At 39.4% G+C, this 25,976-nt stretch overlaps 1 protein-coding gene across 1 annotated transcript in view; it reads right to left on the bottom strand.

The window, feature by feature from the left end:
• The window catches only part of rps6kc1 (ribosomal protein S6 kinase polypeptide 1), a 124,252-nt gene that overhangs the window by 38,657 nt on the left and 59,619 nt on the right, over positions 1–25,976 (bottom strand). The window contains 2 exon segments of the mRNA XM_052011928.1: positions 3,194–3,286; positions 5,796–5,920. Of these exon segments, the coding sequence (XP_051867888.1) occupies positions 3,194–3,286; positions 5,796–5,920 (218 nt within the window).

Below are 25,976 nucleotides of genomic sequence, written 5' to 3'. Positions count from 1 at the left end.
GGATTTGAACTCCAGATATTTAGCCTAGGCCTCCAGGTTACTAGCTCAGTAATGTATCCATCATTCTACTGTCCTGCTGAATTTAATTACCTCCTGTAGACATCAACTTCCATCTTCAGTTTGCTGCAAATTTTTAAGAAAAAAAATTAAAATCAGGCATCAATTATTCCATTAATGGAGCCTGGTTTCTAACTGTTAACAAAGCATCCTTCTTCTCCAAAATGGAATCTGTGTGCAGAACACAACCTGCTGCTGCGAAAACGACAAGGAGTTTGGACTGTATTTTGTTTCACTGCATCTGACCCACCAACCCTCAACTTACATCCTCCTGCCTGTCATAGAGTTGATGGGAATAGAATATAGAGGGTTTAACTAATATGACAGAATAACTATCTATATATCAAACAAGCACTACACCTTCAAGGCCAGAATGACCAAATACTTGAATGACTTTAAGCTCATCTAGAGGAGTCAACATCAATTAATAAAGGGCACATCTGATTGGAGCTCACTAGGATGGGGATTGGTCCAAGAGATTATCAGAAATGAAAGTTCACAGAATTAGAGGTAATCTTGTGGCATGGGCAATGAACAAATTCTCAAATTAGGTCAGGTGATAAAGCCATGGCCCCCAGGATATGTATCTAGACTTTTCCTTTTCATTACTGTTTCAATGACTTGGATAAAGGAATAGAGACTAGAATATAAATGCTTCCACAAAGAATTTAATTTAGGGGCCAGAGTATGGTGTATTGAAATAGCAGTGGGAATAGATGAAAAAGTTACACGTGGATGTAAATAAAGTGAGTGAACAATATATGGATAGTTAGCATTCAGTGAGAAGCGTATGGTTAACAGTTTTCAATCCAATCAAAAGAAATCAGATTATTTTCTCAAGTGAGGGATTAGGAGCTTTGGAGGAACAAAATAAATTTGGATGTCCATGTATATATCCTGCATCTGTAGTGCCTAAACAGTCAAAAGAAGAAATATTGATCTTCATCTCAAGGATATTGGATTACAAACAGAAGGAAGCAATCCTTAAGTTGTACAAAGCCTTGGTCACGTACCATTTGGACCAGCTGATACACCAAAATGATACCGGAGCTTGAATTATGAGTATGGATTTCACAGAAACCTGGTTTCTATTTTCTCATATTTAAGGTGATCTTACTGGGGTGTGTAAAAAGATAATTCCATGGGATAGGTTCAATGCAATGAGTTGTATCTTATCGTGGCAGACAGGAGTGAAATCTAGAAAAAGGAGATAATCTTAAAATTAGAGTGGTTTTGGAATGATGCATTTCCCTTCCCTACCCCCCATCCAAGGCCCTGTACAAAGATTAACACGATCACTCTCAAGTTTCACCATATGACAACCAAATTACCATTCTCAATATTCAACAATACAAGTAAAATTCTGCGCTGATCATTATGCTTATGTCACAACTGAATTGACATGACAAAGTTTTATTAAGCTGTAAATATGCTCTCCAAATCACTAACCAGGGTTTCCTCGGTATTGGAAATTTTTGCAATTTTATTGTGTCCACTTGTACTCAGATTTTGCATATCTAAGATGTTTGTTATTCTAGTTATCATTACACTAAACTGCATTACATTGATGGAAATATTCAGATTTAATAATTATCCCATGTTACCATTGAGTCTGGTCAAACTGCATTAAAATTGTTCCAAAAAACAAGTTACAGGAAGTTCCCAACTTACGAACACCCATACTTACGGGCCCGGCCCCCAATCCTAACACGGCGGCGGTACACCTTCTTTGGCCCAAATCTGGGCCAAGTGCGCATATGCAGCCGGGTAACCCTGGACCAAGTGCGCATGGGCGGCCATGATCCCTGGCCCAAGTGCGCATGCGCGGATACTGTTCCGAGTTACATACAAAATCGGGTTACAAACAAGTCTCAAAAACTGAACTCGTTTGTAACCCGGGGACTTCCTGTAATTTTTTTCAAGCTGTATTGTGTTTTTGTGGGGTGCTTAAAGACATTTAATTTTGAATCTGATCACTAAACCCAACCAGGTCCTTTATGCCTAATTTCTGAAACACTGCGAGTCCTCAGTGTGGTATGGTGAGTACACAGGGCCATTTCCAGCCAGAACACCATGGGCTCAAGCATAATGGAGTTCTGCTGCTGGAAGATCATGCACAGAACTGGCCCACATCAGCCCTTTAGAGGCATTAAAGATTCTAAAAGCCATTGCTTTCCCTTGCTGGATTAAGAAGAAACAAAATCAACAATGATGTACGTAAGCCGATTCAAAGAAAATACCAATATTTTACATTAAGCCCCAATTACAAATAAGAAAATTGGAAAAGAGACACGGGGAGACCCAAATCTACCTTCAACTGGTAATTTAATCAGGGTTTTGCCTTGTAATTTACTCTCACTCCCAGTGTAGTCTGCAAAAGGAAGCTGCTAAAAATGATTCACTGTGATAGTTACAATAACCCATCAGTATTATGTTTAGTCTTCACAAAGAATATAATATGTGAAATTGCTTAAGAAAATTAATACTCCTTGGCTCAACCATATCTGTTTAATACAAGGTCACTAAATAAAATCTCCTTTGAAGAAGTGATTGAGATGTCAAAAGGTTCTCATTAATTCTCTCTGTATAATATTAGTTTCTGCCTTGGTATCAATTCTCTTTGCAAACATGAACGCAGGGATTAAGATAAACACTATCTCTCACTCATGCATAGATATGAGAGAAAAAGAGAGCATAGTAATAATTCAGAAAAAATAAACCTAGTCATATAATATTGTGGTGTTATACGGTGCTGTATACTTTCACCTCTCAGATCATCACAGACTCTGACCCACACAATGTTCAATGCGAAAGCTACTTGGCAGCAAATGAAACAAAAAGTTGCTTAAACAGAAAGAATAAATGCCCAGAAGTGAATTCAAGATTTTAGTTTAATTTCAGTTTACGCTTAACCACAGAAAACTAATGTTAATATTTAAAAAGACCAGTGTTTAAATCTCCTCTCATAATATGTAATATACCTATATAATCTTACAACTGCCTTTCTCCCTGTGAAAAAAACAACAAACCAAGTCATTTTTCTTTTGTTTCCTGTCAAAACCAATAGCTTCAAAGCTCCAATCTCAGCTGGTGGTTGATTTATGGTTGAACCCTTGAAGTGATACTGAAGAATTACCTTGTCAATCACCCCAAGGACTCTGAAGGCCTTCAGCTCCTCTGCAGGACTCCTCAGGTTCCAAGCAGGCCTTGAACTTAGCGGTCCTGGAGGCTAATGGAAGATATCAAAGATAACACATCAATCACAGCAACACTTAAAGGAAGATGGCCTACTGGAGCAAATGCCAAGTTACAGAAAACTAAATTTGTCACACAACAGTTGTGGGCAAGATCAAAAGGCAATTTCTTTCCGCTTCAAATCTGCATCAAGCACCAAGGAGAACCCCCATAGAAGATATTTATTGGTCAGGATACAGTCATTGTTAAGTTTAGAGTGTGACAGCTGTTCACAAATATCAGCAATGTAATAGTCACAAGTGTATTTAGTATTGTGTAACAAAAGAACAGTTATCACCAGTCAACAAAATTTTTGCAACCTAAATATAAAACAAGTACCACATGTAAAAGTAACTACGAGGAGGAGCTATAGCAGATTAGAACACCAAAGAAGCTATACACATTCCAGCAAATTCCTACTCTAACAACAGTGGAGCTGGTAATTATAGAAGCAATACAACAAAGGAGGAAGCTATTCAGCCCAATAAGTCAGTGTCTGCTACTGGTAGAGCAAATCTGTAAATTCCATTGGCCTGCTCTTTCCCCAAAACTCAATTTACCTACCATTGTTTATGTAACTCTCTTATGAAAGCCTTATTAACCTTTTCTCCCAATAGGCAGGGAGTTCCTGAGAGAAGTATTTACCTCACATTCCCCTTTATCTTTTGCCAAAGTAATTTAGTTTATCCATTCTAACTACATAGCTAAGATCTCTCAGCCTAGATCCATTCCAGTACATCTCTTCTGCATGCTCTATTGGGCCTTCATATCCATTCTAAAGTGAAGTGACCAGAATTGGACACAATCAAAACCACTTCCCTGACCACTGGTGGCAGGGTGGCTGCCTGAAGGAAAAGTTCAAAATGTAAATGTAAACCATTTTGTAAGGAAGAAGCTGTGTTCTGTTTTTGGTGGGGTGGGTAGGGACGGCTGGGAGTTAGGTAAGGGAGAAAGGGAATCAGCAATGGGCAGAAGCGGAGTATATCTACTTATATCTTTAGATCTAATGGGGAATAATTTCTAACTGCTGGACATCCCGTTCTCACTTGGAACCCAGTGAGGAGGGAGGCCTCTTTCAGTGCAACTGATGATCAAGGTCCAGCTATCCTGCCTATTTCTGGTAGGAATATTTCACTGGCCAATTTTTTTTTTGGGAAGTCTCCTTCTGCTGCCTAGACTACTAAACATCTTGTACAAATGGGCAGCACACAAACAGTGCAGGCCCAATGACTTAATCTCCATGCTACCATCATTTTGGTTTTTTTTGAAACTTTATAAAATATCTCGCCTTTCACGATACAGTAGTTTGTTCCATCACAACCTCCATAGAGTCATAAGAGTTATACAGCACCTGAGCTAGTCCCATTTGCCTGCACTTGGCCCCAATGCCTTGAAACCTTGCCTATCCATGTACCCATCCAAATATCAATTAAATGTTGTAATTGTACCTGCCTCTAACACTTCCTCTGGCAATTCATTCCACTAACCACCACTCTCTGTGTGAAAAACTTACTCCTCAGATCTTCTTTTAAATATTTTCCCTCTCACCTTAAACCTATGCACTTCAGTTCTAGACACCTTTACTCTGGGAAAAAGATTGTGACTATCTACCCTATTTATACTCCTCTATAAGGTCACCCCTCTGCCTCCAGGAGAAACAGTACCAGCCTATCCAGTCTCTCCTTATAATTCAAGTCCAGTGCACTCTGCTATTGAGCTCTCTTTTTAAAGATTTTAAAAGTGCTCAGTAACAATTGGAAATAGGCAGCACAACTTTACTAATTATAAAATGACAAACTCTACAAATGGAGGTTTCTCCAGGTGGACAAACTACCCCAACACCTTCCCTGCAGCAAGAGAGGGATCAGCACTGTGAAAGGTCCAGGAGCAGTTCACCAGCCCATCGGTCAGCCAAGGAACATAGAAGGGAGCAGACTGGTAAATGGTAGCAAGAACCCGACTAAAAACACTAAATTTCACTTAAATATTTGTCCACAGAGTTAACACACCTGGTTCATTTAATCATCATAAACTGTAGTCTGCATGTTTTGTAAAAGCAGCGATCACTGGGAACATACTTTTATGCATTTTAAGAATGCATTTTATCCATGCATTTTTGTAGTGAAGCCACTTATAATTGCTGCCTTCAGGCAGGAGATACAGGAGCCTGAAGACCCACACCTCAAGGTTCAACAACATCTTTGTCCCCCACTGCCATTAGATTCTTGAACCGACCTGAAAAGCCCTAGTTCTACCTCAGACTACATTTCCCTCAACTTGCGCTAATGTCACTATGTTATTGTTGTTTATTGTGTCGTGAAAGATACAGTATGTCTAACATGTTAATTTAAGTTCATGTAATTTATGTTTGTCATGTTTGTAATGTGCTGTCCTGCTGCTGCACAAAGCTAATTTTCATGGCACTTATACCCTGAGTATATATGCCCATAACAATAAACTTGAACTTGAAGCAAAAGTGAAACACAACAAAAGTGTGGACATACCCACGATTGAAGAGGACCACTGCCCATGGATGTCCCGAGACACTGGGCAGAGATCTGTTCTGCACGCATTAGATACTCCGCAGTCTTCTTTTTTACCGCTTCTCGGCGACTCGGGCTTGCTTCACCTAGAAATACCAAAGATATTAAATTTATTGAACTGATATCCCACAACAGCTTGAAAAAATTATACACTTTCGGCAACTGCAAATTAGTGAAGTGTCTTATACAATGGATTATATGGTAGGCAGTTTTCAAATTGAAACTAATGTCACAAATGGCACAAGTAATTACCATCTGTGAAAACAATATACTTTTTGGCTACATCACCACATATTGGCTACAGTATTTAGATTTATTAATGCAAAATACAATGGTTTCATCTGTCAGTCATTGGAGTGAGGCTTTCAGCCACACTGCCTCATTTCAATCATGGTCTCAAATGGTAAAAATATCAATCATTTCTTGTGATTAAATATTTCAAACCAATTTCTAATGTATACCAAAAGCCAATACTCAAAATGTGTTATTTTCTTGCCCAATAACTCTACACAGTAGTTTCAAAACAAAGTCTATATATGAATTACATACAAATCAATCTAGAGCATATACTGTAAAAGGGTAAACCTAGTGACTCCCAATTATTATCATTTGCCATGTGCTGTGTATGTGAATGATGGAAAGGTATCATTCATCTGAACATATTTTCTGTGTAAACTCTTGTAATTAAACCCTTCACTCACAGGAGCGGACGCATACAATGTTCAATGTTTATTCAGGTAGCTTCCAATGCAACAGTGAATGATGTTTTTTTTTAAAAACACATTTCCTTTATTAATTAAGGCCAGATATGTGGGACTGAATTATGTTTGTGCACCTAGTTATTCCTCTGGCTCCAACTCTACCTAAAGGTACATAACTAAAGAACCATTAATGAAATTAGAACCATTTGCTCACCAACAAAGACCGGTTGGACTGAGTGGCCCACTTCCAGGTTGTTATTTTAAGCAATTCTAGGAAATGTATTTAAAGAAAAATATTTTATAAGCCAGTCCAACCAAATTTTCCTTTGGCAAATTCCTTAAAAATATAAACCGATTGCATTCCTGAAAATACAGTAAATCCATAGAACATAAAAGTCACTTGACTTGTAAACATTATTTGACATCAAACTGACAATGGCACTCCATAAATAGCAATAGAAAGACTGAATTCATACAAAAAGGTAAATCAATTTAACTAAAAGTATCCATAAATATTCTATAGCATTGACCAATAAAGAGCAGGTGGCAAATTACAAAACCTAATCAACCCAAACTAAACTGCTTGATTGGAAAATTGATTTCTGGACCAGAATATTCCATTTTATTATACAATACTGGATGTGGGTAACTCACTAAGTTGCGTCAATGCTGTAATTCCCACTAAATGATTTAAAATAAGGATTTTCACCTACACCCATAAAGCTCATCTGAAGGTTATGCAACCAGTTTTGATCCCTCTCAACCCCCATACACTCTGCCAGATAAAAACATGTTTGGTTTAACCAAACAAGCCAGATATTCCCCACTTATGCATACACCCCTGTAGGGCCATGGAGTGGAAAGCCTGAAATAGCAATAATGGCAATTAGTAATGGACTGTCCACAAACAGCAGATAGGGGGTCTTCAGCCTTGACCCTCAGTCTGTTGGATTGGAAAGAGGTTTTGATCTTTTGACTTTAGATCCTCTTATCAGTGATGTTTACTTGACCAAGACTCTACTTTCCAGGAATCCTAAAGTAAAGAAATGCCCCAACAGGGAAGTATGAGGCAAGGCAACACTCCCTCATTTCAATGTCTCTTAAGGGAAGAGTCAGACTCCCAGAAACACAAAGGCATTGCAAGTCTCCATTTCCTTTCCCACTGCACAGTGACCAGCCACCAAGAGAAAATCAAGGATGATGTCACTAAAAGACAATTCCACAAATGCAGTTTTTGGGTGAAAGTATGAGCAAAAACTGTGTTGTAATTTATAATACAACATATAAGATTCAATTTGCTTCATATGTCACCTCAGTAACTGTAGCCTTGAATGTGAATTGCAACTTTAGATAAGATATCTTATCTTTCTTATCTTTGGTAGAATCAGCATGCACTAGAAACCATGCTAAATTCTATCAAGAACATCTTCAAAAAAAAAATTGGCCAAAAATATATTAGAAATAGCACTATGATAGTTTGTTTCCAGAACAATGTGGTAAAATGGACCAGCACAGTTCCAGGTAGGATTTCACCCAAATTAGCATAACTGGAATGACACTGCAGCATAACAATCAGAGAAGGGCATTAGCCCTTAAGAACGTTCTTCCCAATGCAGCAAAAATATTATGGTTGTCATGAAGGAGGCAGTAGGAGAGAGGGACAGTGCTCCATGTTTCACTCACAGGGAATAGAAATTCCAAGGTAAAGGCTACGAAATCCAGCAGAGTTCTTCCTGAGATTGACAGATTTTTAAATGTTGAAGGTTTTAATGTGAGAAAGTGAAACTGAGGGAAAAGATCAGCCAAACTCTGAATGAATGACAAAGTAGACATGAGGGGCTACTGCCTACTACTGCCCTTGTTTGTTATGTTCTTACGTGACAACAGGTGGCTATAGTGGTCTCCTCCAGAAATGCTGGAAGGGATTGCATGAGCTCACAAGTGAAGGTGAGCTCTAGACTGACTGAAATACACAGTCCTTATTATCAGCAAGGGAAAGGCATATGGACTTCCCACAGATAACAAAATCATGAATATCTCTAAGGCCCTCTCCTATGTAACCAATACACTATCAAATAGACATATATATGTCCTATAATGGTCTAAAAGCACTAATATGCATTAATAAAAACATGTCAGCTATTATTATTTTCTTTTAGATACTTAAACAAAATATGAAAAATGTCATAAACATGCCCATGGCCTTTAATAAAGTAATCTGACAATATTAAACTTCAACTGCAATTGAATGCACAATGTTTACAGAAAGATCGTCTGTGGAAATGAGCGAGACAATGGGTTGCAGATGCTCACACCCAGATGGCATGGGAGATGTGTGTACAGGAATACATCTGTAAGAGTCCCCATTCTCTTGGAGTGGCTCAGACCTCTGGGAAAAATAAATCAAGATGAGGTCTGAGGCCAACCTTGCATGTACAATAAAACTCTGATAATCCGCAGTCCCACTATTCAGTGGCACCTCACCAAGCACGGTAGTGTAGCGGTTAGCATAACTCTTATTACAGCGCCAGCGACCCGGGTTCAATTCCAGCCGCTGTCTGTATGGAGTTTGTACGCTCTCCCCGTGTCTGCGTGGGTTTCCTCTGGGTGCTCTGGTTTCCTCCCACATTCCAAAGGTGTACAGATTAGGAAGTTGTGGGCATGCTATGTTGGCACCAGAAGCGTGGCGACACTTGCGGGCTGCCCCCAGAACACTCTACGCAAAAAGATGCATTTCACTGTGTGTTTTGATGTACATGTGACTAATAAAGATATCTTCTCTTATTTTGCCTTACTTGCTGCACTCTCTTGAAACTCAGTTGGACCCCAGTCCCAAGCACCCTTCAAACTCAACAGGATCCCATTTCCTGCGCTCTCTTTAATATGGGATTCTGAAAAAATTCATTATAATACTATGTACCATCTAACAAAAAGTGAATTAAGTGTGTTGGGATATTAATGGGAATAAGATCCAATAGTCCAGAAAATCTCCACTTCAACATCAAAGTCACTTTTCTGAAGGAGCAAAAAAATGGCACACAGCAACTTGGCTCTCTTTCTGCAGGAGCAGAATCAATCCCACCTCACCCACATACGACTTCATCGTGAGCTGAGTTCTGCTCAGGTTGCCTAGGAAGCCAACTCCAAGCAGTGGTTGCAGACAGCAAATACGTGTGACTAGGGGTAGTTCAGCCAGATCACATTTAGATCTGTAGGATGAAACAATGGTAAAGCAGTCCAGGTGCCAGCAGATCACTGCACCATTGTCTACCCAGTTCTTCCGAGTGATCGCCTGGTATGCAGGTTTGGTTTTCAGGCTCATTAACTTCTTCAGTACTATTTCTTTAACAATACTTATTTCCTTACTTGCACTGGATTTACCATTATTTCTGGATTTTTTTTTTGTTCTCTTCCACGAAGACAAACTCACAACTTCTGTTTAAATCCTCTGCCATTTATTTTTCTACAATTATAAAATCTTTCATTTCTGTCAGTGAGGGGGCCACATTTACCCTTGCCATTCTTTTCCTTCTCAGACATCTGTAGATGCTTGTCGTCTGTTTTTATATTTCTAACCAGTTTAGAATTCAGCGAAGGGTGACCAAGAAGTTGATAAAGAAAGGGAAAATGGAACCAAATAGATCTAGAACGATTTTGCCTTTCTTTATCCATTTCCTGGTTATCCTCTGCTGAATTCTAAAATGCTCCCAATCTTCAGGTTTACTGTATTTATGACAACCTTATAAGCCTTTTCTATAGATTTATTATCTTTAATATTTCTCCTATGGTTGAATCACTTTTACTGTTGTGCCTTTTGTGCATCAAAAGGAATATCATGTCTTGGTATGGCAACTGCTCTGCCCGTGACTGCAAGCAACTGCAGAGAGTTGTGGACACAGCTCAACACATCACGGAAACCAGCCTCCCCTCCATGGACTCTATCTAAACTTCTCACTGCCTCGGTAAAGCAACCAGCACAATCAAAGATCCCACCCACCCCGGATGTTTTCTCTTCTCTGCCCTCCCATTGGGTAGAAGATACAAAAGCCTGAAAGCTTGTACCACTAGGCTCAAGGACAGATTCTATCCCTCTGTTATAAGACTATTGAATGGTTCCCTAATACTCTAAAATGGACTCTTGACCTCACAATCTACCTCATTATGACCTTGCACCTTATAGTCTACCTGCACTGCACTTTCTCTATAACTGTGACACTTTATTCTCCATTCTGTTATTGTTTTACCTTGTACTACTTCAATTCACTGTGTAATGAATTAATCTGTATGAACAGTATGCAAGACAAGTTTTTCACTGTAGCTCAGTATGTGTGACAATAATAAACCAATTTACCAATTTATTGAAACGGACAGAATATTTTACAAAAATCACAAAAAATTCAATGAAAGACTAATAAAGATAGAGTTTGAAATAATGCTAGCCAGAAATATAAAAAGAGATAGTGAGAGTTTTTATAGCTACTTAAAAAAAGTCTAAAACTGTTTGTCCTGTAGAAAGCAAGTCTGGGAATTAATAATGGAACCAAAGAGACAGCAGATGAATTAAACAGGCATTCTGCATCAGTCAGCACTACAGAGGAATCAATTAACATTGCAGAGATTAATGTAAATCATGAATTTGGAAGGCGGAACTTAGGAAAATTACAATCACCAGGGAAGTGAGTAGACAAACCCCATATCCTGATGGATTTCATCTGAGGGCCTTGAAAAATACAGCTTGTGAGATGGTTGATGAGTTGGTTTATTTTATTTCCCCAGTATACATGTAGATTAAAGTACTGCACAATTGTTAAATGATCCCTTTCACATTTATATGATGCCATACATCATTACTACTATTTGGAGGCCTATAAACTAATCCCACCAATGTTTTCTGCTCCCTTCTCTTCATAGCTCCATCCAAACAGATTTTAATTCTATACTATGATCCAACCAGCCAATATCCTTTCTAACCACTACTGATGTCATCCCTTATTAACAGGACTAACATAACTCCTTACACTTTTTCTTGTCATTCTTAAACCTTGAATACGCTGGAATATTCCCAACTTTGGTCACCCTGCAGCCACATTTCTGTAATGGTATTTAAATCATAGATATTTACAACAATTTGTAATGGTAAATCTATCACCCTGTTGCAGATACAGTGTGCACTAAATCTCGAGCCTTTAAATTTGTCCTATTAACATTTTTCCACATGCTGATACTGTTTTCTGCTTGCCTTTCTTTCCACTGCCTATTTATTTTGCTGAATATATTTCTACCTTCCAGCTTTCTCTCTCAATTTATTGTTCAGTCCTCAAGGGGACTCTGAACTTCTAGTTATCTGTCACTTTAATTCTCTGTCCCACTCTGACTTCCATCCTCAGCCTGCATTGATCCAACAATGCCCATCATGAGCCTGAGGCATAGCACCTCATCTTCTCTTTAGCTACACTGAAGCCCTCCGGACATAATATTGAACTCAACAATTTCAGGTAACCACCATTTTTTATTCCTCTCCACAGATGTGGCTGTAGCTTTAGGTTTCAATTTGTTTGCTAACTCTTCTGTCTCTAACTTCTGGTATTTAAAGTAATTGATACCTTGATAACTTTCGTCTACACCCTATCAGCTTTCCTTCTACTATGAACACCTCTCACCCTCTCTGCTATTTAATACTGCTTATCTTCCAACTTTTCCAGTTCTGCTGAAGGGTCCTTGACCTGAAGTGTCGACCACTGTTCACTCCTCACAGGTGCTGGATGACCTGCTGAGTGCTTCCTGCAATTTTTTAATCTTTGTTTCATATTTCCAGCTTTTCTCTCCCTGTTGACTTTCCCCTCAGATTCCCATCTTCCCCCGTACCCTCTGCGCCCAAGCTCACTTAACCCCTCTCCCCAACATCTCTTTAAATAAACACAAACAGAAGAAAGTTGGATAGTAGGATGATGTACTCCGAGAAGTATGCTCAGTGTTCAATGAAGATTGAGGGCTGCACACAAAAAGCCCCTGGTTATGCCATCAATGAAGGAAACATGTAATGTGTGACTTATGAATTCATAGGCCAATGACTGAGGCCAAGTAAACACCAGCCCCACTAAAATGCCCAGGCTGATTTCCCCAAAAGGCACAATTTCATCCACAGTGTGGTAAAACCATTCCTATGCAGGATTTGCCCTTGGAAAAGCAGGCACTTAATGGTTCTGATTTCTAGGTTATTACATATATCCTGGATGGATTGTCAATTTCTAAATTAATCTAAATTTACAGGACTGCACAAAATTATATTTCTTAGAATGGAAAGAACTTGGGAAATTAAGAGGGCCAAAAGGGGCCATGTAGTATTCTTGGCAAGTAGGATTAAGGAAAATCCAAAGGCACTTTGAAACCGAGCTAGGAAAAGGGTAGGACCACTCAAGGTCAAAAGAGGGAATTTATGTCTGGAGCCAGAGGAAGTGGCTGAGGTAATAAAGGAGTACTTTGCATTGATATTCACCAAAGAGAAGGACACGGTGGATAGTGAGATCAGGGAGGGGTATGCTGATATTCTAGGGCATGTTGATATTAAGAACGAAGAGGTGTTGTGGCTCTTGAAGAGCAATAAGGTGCATGAATCCTAAGGGCCTGATGGAATCTATCCCAGGTTATCGAGAGAGGCAAGAATCTAGAATTATCAACACAATTACACCAACTTTTCTACCTCACCTGTGCTGTTTAATATCATTAGTGAGCATATTTATGGTCTCAGCTGGCAACAAACTTCAAGTATATTGTAAGCATTTCACTCTGCACACGTTGTACTCTTCCACTATCACTTGCTTGATGCAATTCTGCTATATGCCTCCTTTGAATTATAAAATTCACGTGTCAATGAGACCTGGATACTGATACGTTTGCTGACGTCACAATGGTAACATGACATCACACAGAATTTTGGTGCTGGTCAGACCACAGAGGTTCACAACTCTGAAGGCAAATGGGATGGCAGATGCTGGACTCTAGAACAAAAAACAAGTGATGGAAGAACTCAGCAGGTAAAGCAGCATCTGGGGGGGCAAAATGCGTAAGGCAATGTTTCAGGTCGAGATAAATACAGAACTAAGGGGAACAGTTCAGCATGCAGGACTGCTGTTACTACTCCACTATCACATCTAAAGATCTTTTGGAAGGACCACGGCTTCAAAGTGTTGAAAAAGTACTAGATATCTCAAAAATTCTCTGCAAATGATAAAACCAATCACCAACCATCCTCCAAATCCAAAAATTAACAATGCAGCTGAGCTTGCCCCTCCCCTCAAAAATGTCTAAACCTACCATTACAAAAATTGTCTTCTTTTCCTCCCCAATCTAGAACACACCTGATGTACTAACAAACCACAGCAATAGCTTCAAGTACTCGATCATGGCCCAGTGCATTTCCCTCTACATTAATTGTTTTCATGGGTGACAAAGAGACCATCAGCTTTCAGTCTTCTTCGAACAAAATTCGGTAGTGTGGCGGTTAGCGCAATGCTATTACAGTGCTAGCGATCGGGGTTCGATTCCCGTCGCTGTCTGTAAGGAGTTTGTACGTTCTCCCATGTCTGCGTGGGTTTCCTCCAGGTGCTCTGGTTTCCTCCCACATTTCAAAGATGTACGGGTAGGTTAATATGGGGGTTTAAAATGGGCGGCACAGACTCGTTGGGCCGGAAGGGCCTGTTACCCCGCTGTAAATAAATTTTTTTTAAAAATTCCAGAATGTGACTGTTCCCAACTCATCAATACTGCAATTTAATGCATTGTAAGAGTTTGACGCAAAAGACCTGATCAACAGCCACTGTTTTTCCACAAATTGAATGCTGTTTATTTGCATTCACCAGTTTTATGACTGTTTGTCAGCATAAGTTTTGTAGGTTGGCATATATTATCAAGAGGCATCTATTCACAACAGGATTTGAAAAGATTGCAAATTCCGTGGTATGTGGACCACACAATATGACCAACACAATATATTTATGTTTGTTCCAGTAGTCACTTTTACTAGTTCAAATTCTGAAAACAAAGATCAACCTTCTCTGTAAGTGACAGTACAAGGGAAGCACTGACTGATTATAGACTTGTTACTGCCATCCACAGGAATATTTGGCTCAATGCACACTTGCTGAACAGAAAGACAGACATCATTTTTTTTAAAGTAATATCATTCTCCACAAATTGTTTCCAACACCACCACTCTTCTATTTCTAACTAAGGTGTATTGTATTTTATTTCATTGCAATCTGCATCACTAACACCAATGTTCCAAATCTTTTCTTGCCCTGCTTTCCTTCCCTGCTTCAGCAGCCACAATTCCTTGGAGGATACTTCAAACAAACAATTTTGATTTTACATCTGTCCAAAAATTCAGAGATCCAAATTTAAAAATTCAACACGTGGAAAGCTAACGGCAAGACAGCAAGCTCTGAGCGCTTTCAACTTCAATTTTTACATTGGTGGCCTTCGCACAGTTGCACTGATAAAAACAGTCAGATGAGCAGCTGGGATCAGCCAAACAGCCAAAAGATAACACATCTCTAATGCATGGATTCTAATCTCCAATGCAAATTCCAATACCCCTCTAATCAGACAATGATATTTACCAAGAGTTTTGGTTAATTTTATTGCATAAGGAGATGGCATGGTAACACTTAAAAGTTGTCATACATTAAAATACTACTTGGTAGGAGGAATTTTCTCATTCACAGCTAAAAGTCAGATTAGTTCAGCCACAAGTGAATAATAGTTTTTGCCTGATTATAACTCTATAAATATAAAAATGAATTCAAAGTTTTTCTCAATATATAGTGTATTTGTATTTTTCATTGTATGGCAGTTTAGTTAGCAAAACACTAAATCTGCATGAACTTTATCCAGCTAACTATAACATCACTAATTAATAGGCAACTGAAATCTTGAAAGGAAATAAACTTTCATAAGCATCAGTAAACTAACAAGTAAAGATCCAAAATGAATAAATAGTGCAGTTATGTATGTAGCCCCAAAGCTGCATTCCTTTTCATACTAAGAGTAGATGCAACTAAATAGTCTTCATAATTTTAGGAAAAAAAGTCTGTCAGAACTATCAACCTGGCAAGAGTAAGTTATGTGCTTACATCCATCTCATCACTTATATACGGGAGAATCATTACCTTGATAACTGCAGAAGTGAGTGGATGAGGATCTTTTCTAAACTGGACATCTCCATCTAAACTGGGCACCATTCATCCTTGGTCGCATAAAAGCTGCTTCTGAAATTTGCCTCCACTGACTTCAATGGAACAGAATTTCAGAAGAGAGCACAATACACATATGCTGCTACATTGAGAGTTTAGCAAATTATAAATTTCCACCCCCATGCACTTTAGCTTATGGAGATACAAGTGTATAAATGCAACATTTGCTGAAATCAGAATATATTATGAACATATCAAAATAACAACTGGGGGAGTGCCGATTTCAAATTTTATTCAAGGCCACAGCTGGGAGACTCAAACCATTTTCAGATTCTAGCCTCATTTGAATTTTATCAGTGAGCTGCAGATGTCAAGCAGAATGCTAAACACATTCTCAAACTGGAGCACACCATCCTCATAAAAATCCTCTAACCACACAGAAACTGACCCAGAAGCAAATAGAGGGAAAAAATAATTACTGCCAAGAGAGAAAACCAAGTGGTCAGCAGAAACAGTTTTCAAGATTCTCCACAGAAACCTGCCTCTATTTTTTTTAAACTGATCTGATAAGTAGCTGATACTCTGCACTATTTAAATAACTAAGATGATGGGTTGGAGAGTCATCTATTGAAGATGGCAATGACACAAAGATAAGCATCAAACGTGGCAGTACTAAATTACAAAAAGTTATTAATAGATTAAACAAAATGGCCCAAATTCTTGCAAATGGATTGTATTGCATGCAAACGAGAGGGCATCTGCTCAACCTAAAATGAATAAATATTTTCATATGTCCAAGAACGGTGTCATAGCTGGATGTTAACATTAGTAATCCATGCAACAGATTCAAATGAGGCAGTTAAGTGGATGTGCTGCTTCCAGACTTGGCCCTCTCAAGGCAGGAATTCAGAATATGGGTGATGGTCTGACTTGGGTAGCCGGGTCACAATTTGTGGTGTTCCTCATTATGCACTTCTGGGGCAAGTAGTCACATCTTCACTGGCCTGTGCTCAAGCAGCTAAGTGTTGTCCAGATTTTCCTTGAAAGATTAAACCCCAAGACTTCATCATTCAGGTCAGTTACAAGGTTGTGGTTGGTGATGTTTATGTCAGCGAGGAGGTGTGCCATCAAGAGGTGGGGCCGTCATTAATCAGTCGAACTTGGAATGTTTTCTCATAGCACATTAATGTCCTTTGTCAAGTGGGTACAATTCACTGGCCATCAGTCAGAATCATTTTTTTTTAAGGAAAATGTTTTCCGCCACCTTTGAGTGGCAGCCCCTGACCAGATTAAGTAGCAGCATTCTACTATTGGGTAGGTGAAGTTCCATATGAGATTCATTCCAGTATTGACCTGAGCTCCTATGTTCTGGAGGTATCGTCAGTCAAACAACAGAAGTGATGCCAAGGTATTCTGGGTTCAGATCTTGGGGGAAAGGCTGCTGGTCACACAGGTAGACACAAAGTTCTTTCCCAGCTTTCAACTTGTTCAGATGGAAGGCTGAAACATCAATTACAACAGCATTTGGCCCAAGTTTCCTTCTTCTGATGTACATATCCAAAGAATATAGATCTTCTGTGAATGTTTGTTCAATGCCCTGAAGTTCATTAGCCTGGGCTACGTCACCAGCGCTTGCAAAGATCTGTAACTACGTCGAAGGGAGTTCACTAGTATAAATGTTGAAGAGTGCCAGTGACAGGTCTAACACCAAGGGCAAAGTTTAAAAATAAAAAGCAATGCTAGGAAATACCTTTACATACAGAGTGGTAGAATTTGAACTCTTTCCTGAATGATATTTATGCCAGATCAATTTAAATCTCATATAGATAGATTTTTGGTTTAAGTTATAAGGAGTTAGCCATGATCTTATTGAATGATAAACACAAAGGGATAAAGAGCATATTCTTCTTCTTGTTACTTTAAGCAATTCATATGTTTTGCTTAAAAAGATGTAATTCTAATAATTTAAATTTAAAATAAATTTGAAGTAATTTAAGGTTGTTAGTAATTCTTGCCCTGGTTCAGGCATAGTTAGATGCTTGGGGAAAGTGCAAAAATATGGAGTAAAGAACACATAATCCAAAGACTCTGTAATTAACCAGTATTTTACAAATATTCTAAACAGTTGAATTGCTGAACAGAAATAGTGACTCAAAAAAGTATGGTTTAGAGAAGAAAAAAGCCAGGATTATCATAGATGCAAAATTGGTTTACTTCTGTTTACAACACATCCTTTTAAAAAATAATCAATTGAAACAAAGGAAGTTATCAATAATGTTGGAAAATATATATAAAGCAAATAAAGGATATTTAAATCCTAAAAGTAAAACCTACTCTTTCCCTGTGTTTATTCAGTTACCTGACTTCCTTCAAATCGATTAATTAACTCAATCTTGTTTGCTATGAACTTGTAACCAAAAAAGAAATTGATGGAAAATATGAGAACTGCGAGGAAAAGTGTTAATAGTTTGAACAATTATTTGGAGGATCCACCTGCTACATTAACCTGTTCATTATTTCATGCCAGTACCTTGCACACAACATCAATCCCTCATACTTTCTGTCCACCAGCAGGAATGACCTCCCAGAGATAACAGGACCCAATATACAGATGCCAAAAGTTGGCCCTGGAAACCTCAACATTGACTCCAGACCTCATGAAATTTCAGAGATTCAAATCAAAAATAGGCAAGGAAAATTCCTCCTGATTACCACCTCAAAGCCTCCCTTTTCCATATTGGAAGAATACTTGGGAGAAGCATTGAAAATAGCAGAGGCACAGACAGGTTCTCTGGGTGGGGATTTCAATGTTCATGACCAAGAGTGGCTTGGTAACACCACCACTGACCCATCCCCAAAAGACATTTCTGCTAGACTGGATCTGCAGCAGTTGTGAGCAAACTTGACCTCAAGCTCACTGATCTACCTGTTTCACATGCATTTGTCCACTATTGTATTGTAAAAGTGACTTTCGCACAGCCTTTCAAGACAATGTTTGATATTCACCATGAAAGCACCCTCCACTGTGTTGTGTGGCACTAGAATCGTGGTCAATGTAATAGACCTGGAACAGGTTTGGAAGCTTAAAACTAAGTACCCATGTGGACTTTCAACAGAAGCATAAATGTATACCACCACAATCAGTGACCCTCCTGTCTTAGTACATCCTTCACTATCATTATACTTACATCAAGGGATCAACCTCACTTCAATGAAGAAGAGCACACCAAAAGCAGCATCTGAAAACAAGATGCCAACTTGATGAAATCATAATACAAAAATAAATGCATTCTAAACTACAAACTCAACATGCAATAGACACAGGAAGCCCATTAAACCACAGATCAGATTGAAGCTCTGTAGTCCTGCCACATCTAGGTACGAATGATGATGGACAATTAAGCAGTTAACTGTAGAAGGCTCCAAACATCCCCATTCTCATTAACAGCAGGACCAAAAACAAGGCTGATGCATTTGCAACCATTATTCAGACAGACATGGTATACGAATGTTCAATCTCTGCTTCCCCCTGAGGACCACAGAAGCCAATCTTTAACCAATTTGATTTGCTCCACATAATGATCAAGAAACAGCTAAGAGCACTGGATACAGCCAAGGCTAAAGGGCCAGACAATATCCCAACTATAATATTGAAGGCCTGCACTTCAGAGCTGCCTACACCTCTAACTAAGCTGTTCCAGTACTTGTGTCTTCTGGAAAATTGTCCACATATGTCCTGTTCACAAAAAGCAGCATAGATCCCATCTGGCATTACCAGACAGCCTATCTCCTCTTAAAGTGATGGACGATGTTGTCAACAGTACTATAAAGTAGCACTATTCCTCAATTACCTGCGCAATCATGCTCAGTTTTGGTTTTACATGGATCACCCAGTAACAGACTTGATCACTTCCTTCATCCAAACATGGACCAAAGAAGAGGATTCCCAAGGCAAGGTGAGAGTGACAGTCCTTGATATCAAGGCAGCATTTCACCAAGAGTGACATCAAGGATTCCTGGTAAAACAAGGCATCATGATGAAAAAAAAATCACTTCAGTGGTCAAAACCACAAAGAAAGACGTTATGTCTGTTTCAAGTCAATCATTCCCAGCCTCAGAACATCATGGCTTGTTCCTCAGGGCAGTATCTAAGGTCCAACCACCTTCAGCTCCTTCACTGATCATTTCCATCAGAAGGCTGGAAGTGGGAACATTCACTGATTGTTGAACAATGTTCAATTCTAGATATCTTTATTGGTCACATATACATCAAAACACACAGTGAAATGCATCATTTTGCATAGCGTTTCGGGGGCAGCCCACAAGTGTCGCCACGCTTCCAGCGCCAACATAACATGCCCACAACTTCCTAACCTGTATGTCTTTGGAATGTGGGAGGAAACCCGAGCACCCAGAGGAAACCCATGCAGACACGGGGAGAACGTACAAACTCCTTACAGACAGTGGCCAGAATTGAACCCGGATCACTGGCGCTGTAAAGCATTGCGCACTTGCAACTTTTCAGAAAATGAAGCAGCCCAGGCCTGCAAGCAGCAAAACCTAGACAACATTTAGTCATGAGATAAAAAGTGGCAAATAATATCTGTGCCACACAACTGCCAGCCAGAAACCACCTCCAAGCACCTACTTTTGATAGTCAAATGCATAACCATTGCCAAGTCCGCAACATTGACCAGCCACATAAGCATCATGGCTACAAGATCAGGTCAGAGGCTGGGTATCCTGTGGCATAATCTCATCCCTTAACACAACAAAGCCTATCCACTATCTACAAGGCAAATATCAGGAGTATAATGGAATACTCTTCGTGTGTGGATGAGTGCATCTCCAATAAACACTCAAGAAGCTTAACGTCTCTCAGAACAACGAGACCCACATGATTGGCACTTCATCCACCTCTGGGGCACAGTGGCTGCAGTGCATCATCTTGGAAATGTATTGCACTCACTTTCCAATGCTACTTCAACAACACCTCCCAAACCCACAATCCCTACCACCACAAAGGCAGTGGGCACAAAGCGACACTACACCTGTGGGTTTACCCTCCAAGTCACAGGCCATGCTAACTGTTCCTTCACTATCCAACTGTACTGTTGGAGTAGCTTCACCAGAAGGACTTGAGCAGTTCAAAGCAGTGGCTCGCCTTCTTATGGATAATTGGGGATAGGCAATAATCGCTAGCCTAGGCAGATACCCACATCCCAAAATATAAACTAAAAAAATCAGCTGCTACATATTTCAAACGCACTTCCATTTTCAGTTCAAGTATATCCAATAAAAATTAACTGTAAATGTCTGCTCATCTAAAATTCTGTTCTTTGAAACATTCTATGGTGCCAACCCTCCTCATATCTGCAACCAGAAAGCCACTTTAACTGGCCCTTCCTCACAAATTATGTGCATTTCCTCCTTACCTTTCCAAGGGCAGCCATTCCTTCCGTCTCCCTAATCCCCACATTCAGGAGTTCTCACGTCATCTTTTCTGTTTTGTCATCACCATTTCCCCCACCCCACCCTCTTCACCTTTAATGCTTATATTAAAAGCCAACCTCTTGAACTACCTTTCTAATCTCTCCTCCTTTGCCTATGTCTATTTTCCCGATGCCTTTGAAGCACAATGGAACCTTTTTCCCCTACATAAAGGAGCTGTACGAATCATCTGCATGGCCATTATTGAAGCAAATAAATTTCTTTATTTACTAAAAAACAAAAATAGAGTTAGAAAATCCTGGGGAAGAAATGCCCATCACTCATAATGCAATTAAAATACCCAAACTGTGGAATGGCAAACTTATACTGCAGAGAGTACAAACCAGGCAAGGTCACAGGTGCAATGGCCTAGTGTGCAGATGCTGGTACAGCTCATCTTATATTCTAGACTCCAATAAGAAAATCAGCAGGATCAAGTGCCTTAGTATATTCAAACAAAGTTACTGCAGGGCAAATTAATGTTTGCCTATGCTGTGTTTGCTGACACAATGTTCAAGGCACCACTGGCTTCTGGCTTGGTGGACAGTGCACCACATCATGTAATATAATGTAATCTAGATCAAAGGCCATAGATACAATTCCCAGCCAGAATCGAATTTGGCCTTTGAGTCTGCTAGGAAGAGGAGGAATCAGCTCAAGTACCTACTCCACATTGCATTCCAGTGACCGCTTCTGATGTTGGAAATGGGCCAAGCTCAGCTTGCTTGTGATTCACTCCATTGTCAAACATCCATACAGGATGCCCACTGAATACTTATTATACCTATATAACTAACTTGCACATTAAACTATAAGAGCCATTTATTGTTTAAAGAATACTTATTGGAAAATAAAATATTTTAGGATTAGTTTACCATTTACATCACCTTTTTTTTCTTACTATTCATTCCATGAAATGGGCAACTTAATAGCATACAAATCTTAGAGAGCAGGCTTGCAGGTTGTAATTTATTTTTCAAACCAAAATAAACATATTATATTGGTTCCAAATGTTGCTGTTTTTATCCCCCAACAAACCTAGTATTTTGCAGAAAACAGAATCAGAGCAGAAACAAAGTCTTTGAAATTGTTTCAGGGAGTAGCAATGATGGTGGGATTAAAGCAAATGTATGATAGGAGAAAATCAGCTGGAAACACATTTGGACAAAAGCCTCCTAATGGCAACCTTTGTTGTTTCTGTAACCATTCACTTGCATTAACGTTGCTGCAGCTGCGACTCATACAGTTTCACTTGAATGAAAATATTAAGGCAAGAAACCACTCGCTTATTTTATTTTCATTCAACTTTACTGCAATTATTTTGTAAACTGCGTGCACAACAATACACTAAACATCTGGAGAAGCAGGTAATTAACGTGTCATACCAAATTAACACATTTAATACTAAGCCCATGCATGCGATCATAATTATAGCTGTTTTCTTCTAAATGATGATACTGTAGCTTAATGTTTGATAGTGCACAAGTAGTGATTTTCGGCATATTCAGTACAAAAAAAGGGCAGCCATAACTTGCCATGGTTCAACCAACGTAGTTCTCTTGCAACTCAAATTTCATAAAGTGCACACCACAATGTTTCCCTCTGTCATTATTACACATCGAATTACAAAAAGCTCCAGCAAATTCTATGAAAGTGTTCCTTTTACTTCCAAGCAGTTATAGTAATGATTACAATTAGTCTATTGATTGAAAAACATTTTCTGTAATGTACTGTACTGCCTGGTGCTCCTGCTAAAATTGACTAACTTAGTTCATTTACATGCAGAGTAAGATCATATTTGCAAATAGCATATTTAAATCAATTTTTAAAGAGTCACAATCAGATATTCTATTTGCAAGTGAAATTAAAGCATCGCAGTCACATTTTTCTTTCACGTATGGAAAAACATTAAATGCAACTAATAAATCTTCGATTCTAGAAACCAGTCCGTTAAAGAGTTAGATACCTACGAGTGGCATACACAACCACTGTGCTTACTCAAACATAACAATGTGACTTACATCATTGCACTACAGCACTGCAAATTTATTCAACAAGTGATAAAAATATGTAAAGGAAGTAAAGATGCAGCAACCATATCACAAAATCCCATCAATTTCTTAAACATACTGAACTGGTTTATTATTGTGCATTCCCCTCCGGCATATTTGAAAAGTCTTCAGCCATCATGACTGCCAACTTTGAAATTTTCTCTCAAGGTTCTCCAAATCTAACCTATTCATCCTATGTGAAGACCCCTCAAAATGTACCCCCTTGAATCTCATCTTTGGACTTCTTTTCCTTTTTTCTCACCACCTGCTCAGCACAATTTTCCTTTCACTCATGTAAAATGTCTTGGAAGTTCTGCTTATGTTAAAGGTGCTTTTCAACTTTACATTGTTGCTGCCTGTACTGTAAAAGAAACTTTACTTTGACAGCTATCATTAACACCGAGAAACCATATTTGCCTGAAGACTCCTTGTTATTGCCACATAACTAAAGTGCCCGTTACTTCAATTTTTAAAATTTCAGTAAATAATGGTCATGAGTTATGAATATAAAAGGGTTAGATGTGCTATGAAGTTGGGAGGTCAACCCAATTCTATCTTCACAGAACACTCATTTAACCTGAGCTGAAGTATGGCAAATGCACTAAACTGAAGCTTGATGTTTGCCACTGAATTATACAGTACCAAAACAGGCCCTCTGGCCCACCACGTCTATGTCACCTTTATATCCCTTTACACAAGTCTCATTTTCCTGCATTAGCTCCACAGCCTTCTATGCCTCACCAATTCAAGTACTTGTCCAGTTGTTTCTTAAATGTTGTGAGAATATCTGCCTCCACCCCTCTTTAGGCAATGAATTTCAGACTCCAACCACCATGTGTTAAAAAAAAATCCTCCTCCCCCCCCCCCCACCCCCACAACACCCCCAGGTCCCCCCAAACCTCCTACATCCCACTTAAATCTACGCTCACTGGATGCAGTGGAATTCTGAATGGGATGAATGGCTTCATTCTATGCTGCAACTGTTATGCAACCCTTATCAAAAATAACTAAAGCCTTCTTTGGAATTCAGTACCAAGTCCACTGGAATCTAGCTTCCCAATTCCACAAACACTGCCTATGCGGAAACTCATCCTGGGTACTGTTTCAGACATGTGACTTGTAGCTTCGCATATAATGAGGTGAGCATTGAGCTTTTTATATATTAATTGCTCTTTACATCACAATATTCATGAAGCGCAGGGAAATCACCGTGGTCTCATTGGAGTTCCTACATCAACAAAAATCTACTGGGAGTGCAAAATTGCATGTTGGCATCTTATACTTGGAATATTCTAAACAAAGAGACAATCCCAGGTTAGGCAAAGCCTTACTTCACTCAGGCTGTCATACCTGAACTAACTGTCTCTGCCAAGAAACCAATAAATACACATAATCAACGAAATAACAACGCACTGCAATCACACTGGGAGTTCTTCCTCCTCATCAACCAAAGACCTCAGACTCAGGACCTGTCCTCTCTCCACTTCTGAGGGACATCAGCAATCTGTCAAACTAACTTAAACCTCCTTAGTTGATGGCCATGGCAAAGCTCAGCCCTTTCTTCTGCCAAAATCAGATTCCTCTCTCAGTCTGAAAACAAGTCAAAGAACCCCCTTCAGATTCCAGTGGTGCCGATCTTCAGCAACCCTACTGCAATATCACTGCAGTCCACGACCACCGGTCCATGTGATGTCTAAACCCCAAGATTAGTCCGCAGTAGAAACAAGCTCAGATTTCAGATTTAGATTTAGATTTATTATCCTGACTCCTATGTTGTGAAATTTGTTGTTTTGCGGTAGCAGTGCAGTGCAAAGATATACAATTCTAAAAATTACAAAAATAAATAAATAGTGCAAAAAAAGGAAAAAACGAGGTAGGGTTCATGGGTTTCATGGACCATTCATAAATCCTCCCGCACTACTACATAACTTAAAAATAAAATGCACACTAAATGATAATTCAGTCAAAATGCTAACAATTTCTACTTCATTTCAAAGTCAAATTTTGTCTTCACAACCCAACGGTGGCTCAAATGCATCAGAAGGTCCAAAAATAATTCCAAGCAAACTCATCACCAAACTCCAAGACCTGGGACTCAACACCTCCCTCTGCAACTGGATTCCTTGACTTTCTGACCAACAGGACCGCAATCAGTGAAGGATAGGCAGCAAACACCTCCAGCACGATTATTCTCAACACTGGTGCCCCACAAGGCTGTGTCCTCAGCCACCTACCTCTACTCCCTATATACTCATGACTGCGTGGCCAGATTCTGCTCTAACTCCATCTGGAAGTTTGCATGATGGTACCAGCGTAGTGGGGCCGTAACTCAAATAACAATGAGTCGGAGTACAGGAAGGAGATAGAGACTTAGTGACGTGGGTGTCATGACAACAACCTTTCCCTCAATGTCAGTCAAATAAAAGAAACTGGTCATTGACTTCAGGAAGGGGGGCAGTGCACATGCCACCTGTCTACATCAATGGTGTTGATGGTCGAGGAGGGTTGAGAGCTTCAAGTTCCTTGGAGTGAACATCACCAATAGCTTGTCCTGGTTCAACCATTTAGACACCATGGCCAAGAAAGTTTCACGGAGTACCTCTACTTCCTCAGGAGGCTAAAGAAATTTGGCATGTCCCCTATGACACTCACCCAACTTTTATCAATGCACCATAGAAAGCATCCTATCTGGATGCATCGCAGCTTGGT

The sequence above is a fragment of the Pristis pectinata genome, chromosome 3 (assembly GCF_009764475.1).
Source record: "Pristis pectinata isolate sPriPec2 chromosome 3, sPriPec2.1.pri, whole genome shotgun sequence".
In the NCBI taxonomy this organism is placed as follows: domain Eukaryota; kingdom Metazoa; phylum Chordata; class Chondrichthyes; order Rhinopristiformes; family Pristidae; genus Pristis; species Pristis pectinata.
Note: the sequence above shows the minus strand (reverse complement) of the source record. Positions and strands in the feature narration are given on the sequence as shown.